Genomic DNA, 858 nt, shown 5'->3' on the forward strand with positions numbered 1-858 from the left:
AAATGTCATTACAAATTTATTACACTGGTCATGAAAATATATTCCACGGAAAATCCTAAATGGAATATTTTAAACAAAAAACATATTCTCGTTTAGCCATAGTAACATAACTTATAGAAATAGGAAGTGGAGAGATGCTGTGTATGCTGTATAATATACTATAATATGTATGTACATTATAATATATTTTCGATTGTAGATACAACATTCAACTACGTAGGTACCTACAACATTTTAAGTTACACGTCTAGAGCAGGAAATAGCATAGGTATATCTCTTATATTTATAGCACTATTTTGAGTCTTGAGTGTAGGTACCTATCTATATAGTATATACAGTGGAACCTCGATTATCCGGGGTAATGATGGGGAGGGGGTCACACGGATAAATGAAAATCACGGTTAATCGAGACTTTTTATAATAATGAAATTTTTATTTAATTTTAATTAGAAATACATAGGTACAATTTTATAATAATGAAATTTTAAAAATTTGATTCAATTATAATTAGAAATATGTATACATACATAATATACATACAATAATTTTATACAACAAGTTATTAGGGCTTAAAATATGAAGTTATAAGTCTTTGTTTTTTTTGGTTTGAAATAATTTTCCTTACTTCACTTCTAATTTTTCTTAAGCCAATAATGTCATGGAAGTCAAAATTTTCCTGTTCGCAGAAGTTCAAGAGGACATCAACTGCTTCCATTGCTTGGCTTGTCTGTATTTTTTCAAAATGTTCTTCATTATCACTCTCAGAAGAAGAATCAGGCTGTTGTGAGGTAGATGGTGTACTTACGCTACCATAACGAACTGCTATGTCACTGTCACTCAAACGCTCAAATCCCTCTT

At 29.8% G+C, this 858-nt stretch overlaps 1 protein-coding gene across 1 annotated transcript in view; it reads right to left on the reverse strand.

Moving 5' to 3' along the window:
- Positions 1-338: 338 nt before the first annotated feature.
- The window catches only part of LOC100572344 (jerky protein homolog-like), a 1692-nt gene continuing 1172 nt past the window's right edge, over positions 339-858 (reverse strand). Inside the window, exon 2 of the mRNA XM_016805835.2 lies at positions 339-826. Within this exon, the coding sequence (XP_016661324.1) occupies positions 563-826 (264 nt within the window). The 3' untranslated portion in view covers positions 339-562. The remainder of the gene's footprint in view (positions 827-858) is intronic.

This window comes from Acyrthosiphon pisum, chromosome A2 (genome assembly GCF_005508785.2).
Source record: "Acyrthosiphon pisum isolate AL4f chromosome A2, pea_aphid_22Mar2018_4r6ur, whole genome shotgun sequence".
In the NCBI taxonomy this organism is placed as follows: domain Eukaryota; kingdom Metazoa; phylum Arthropoda; class Insecta; order Hemiptera; family Aphididae; genus Acyrthosiphon; species Acyrthosiphon pisum.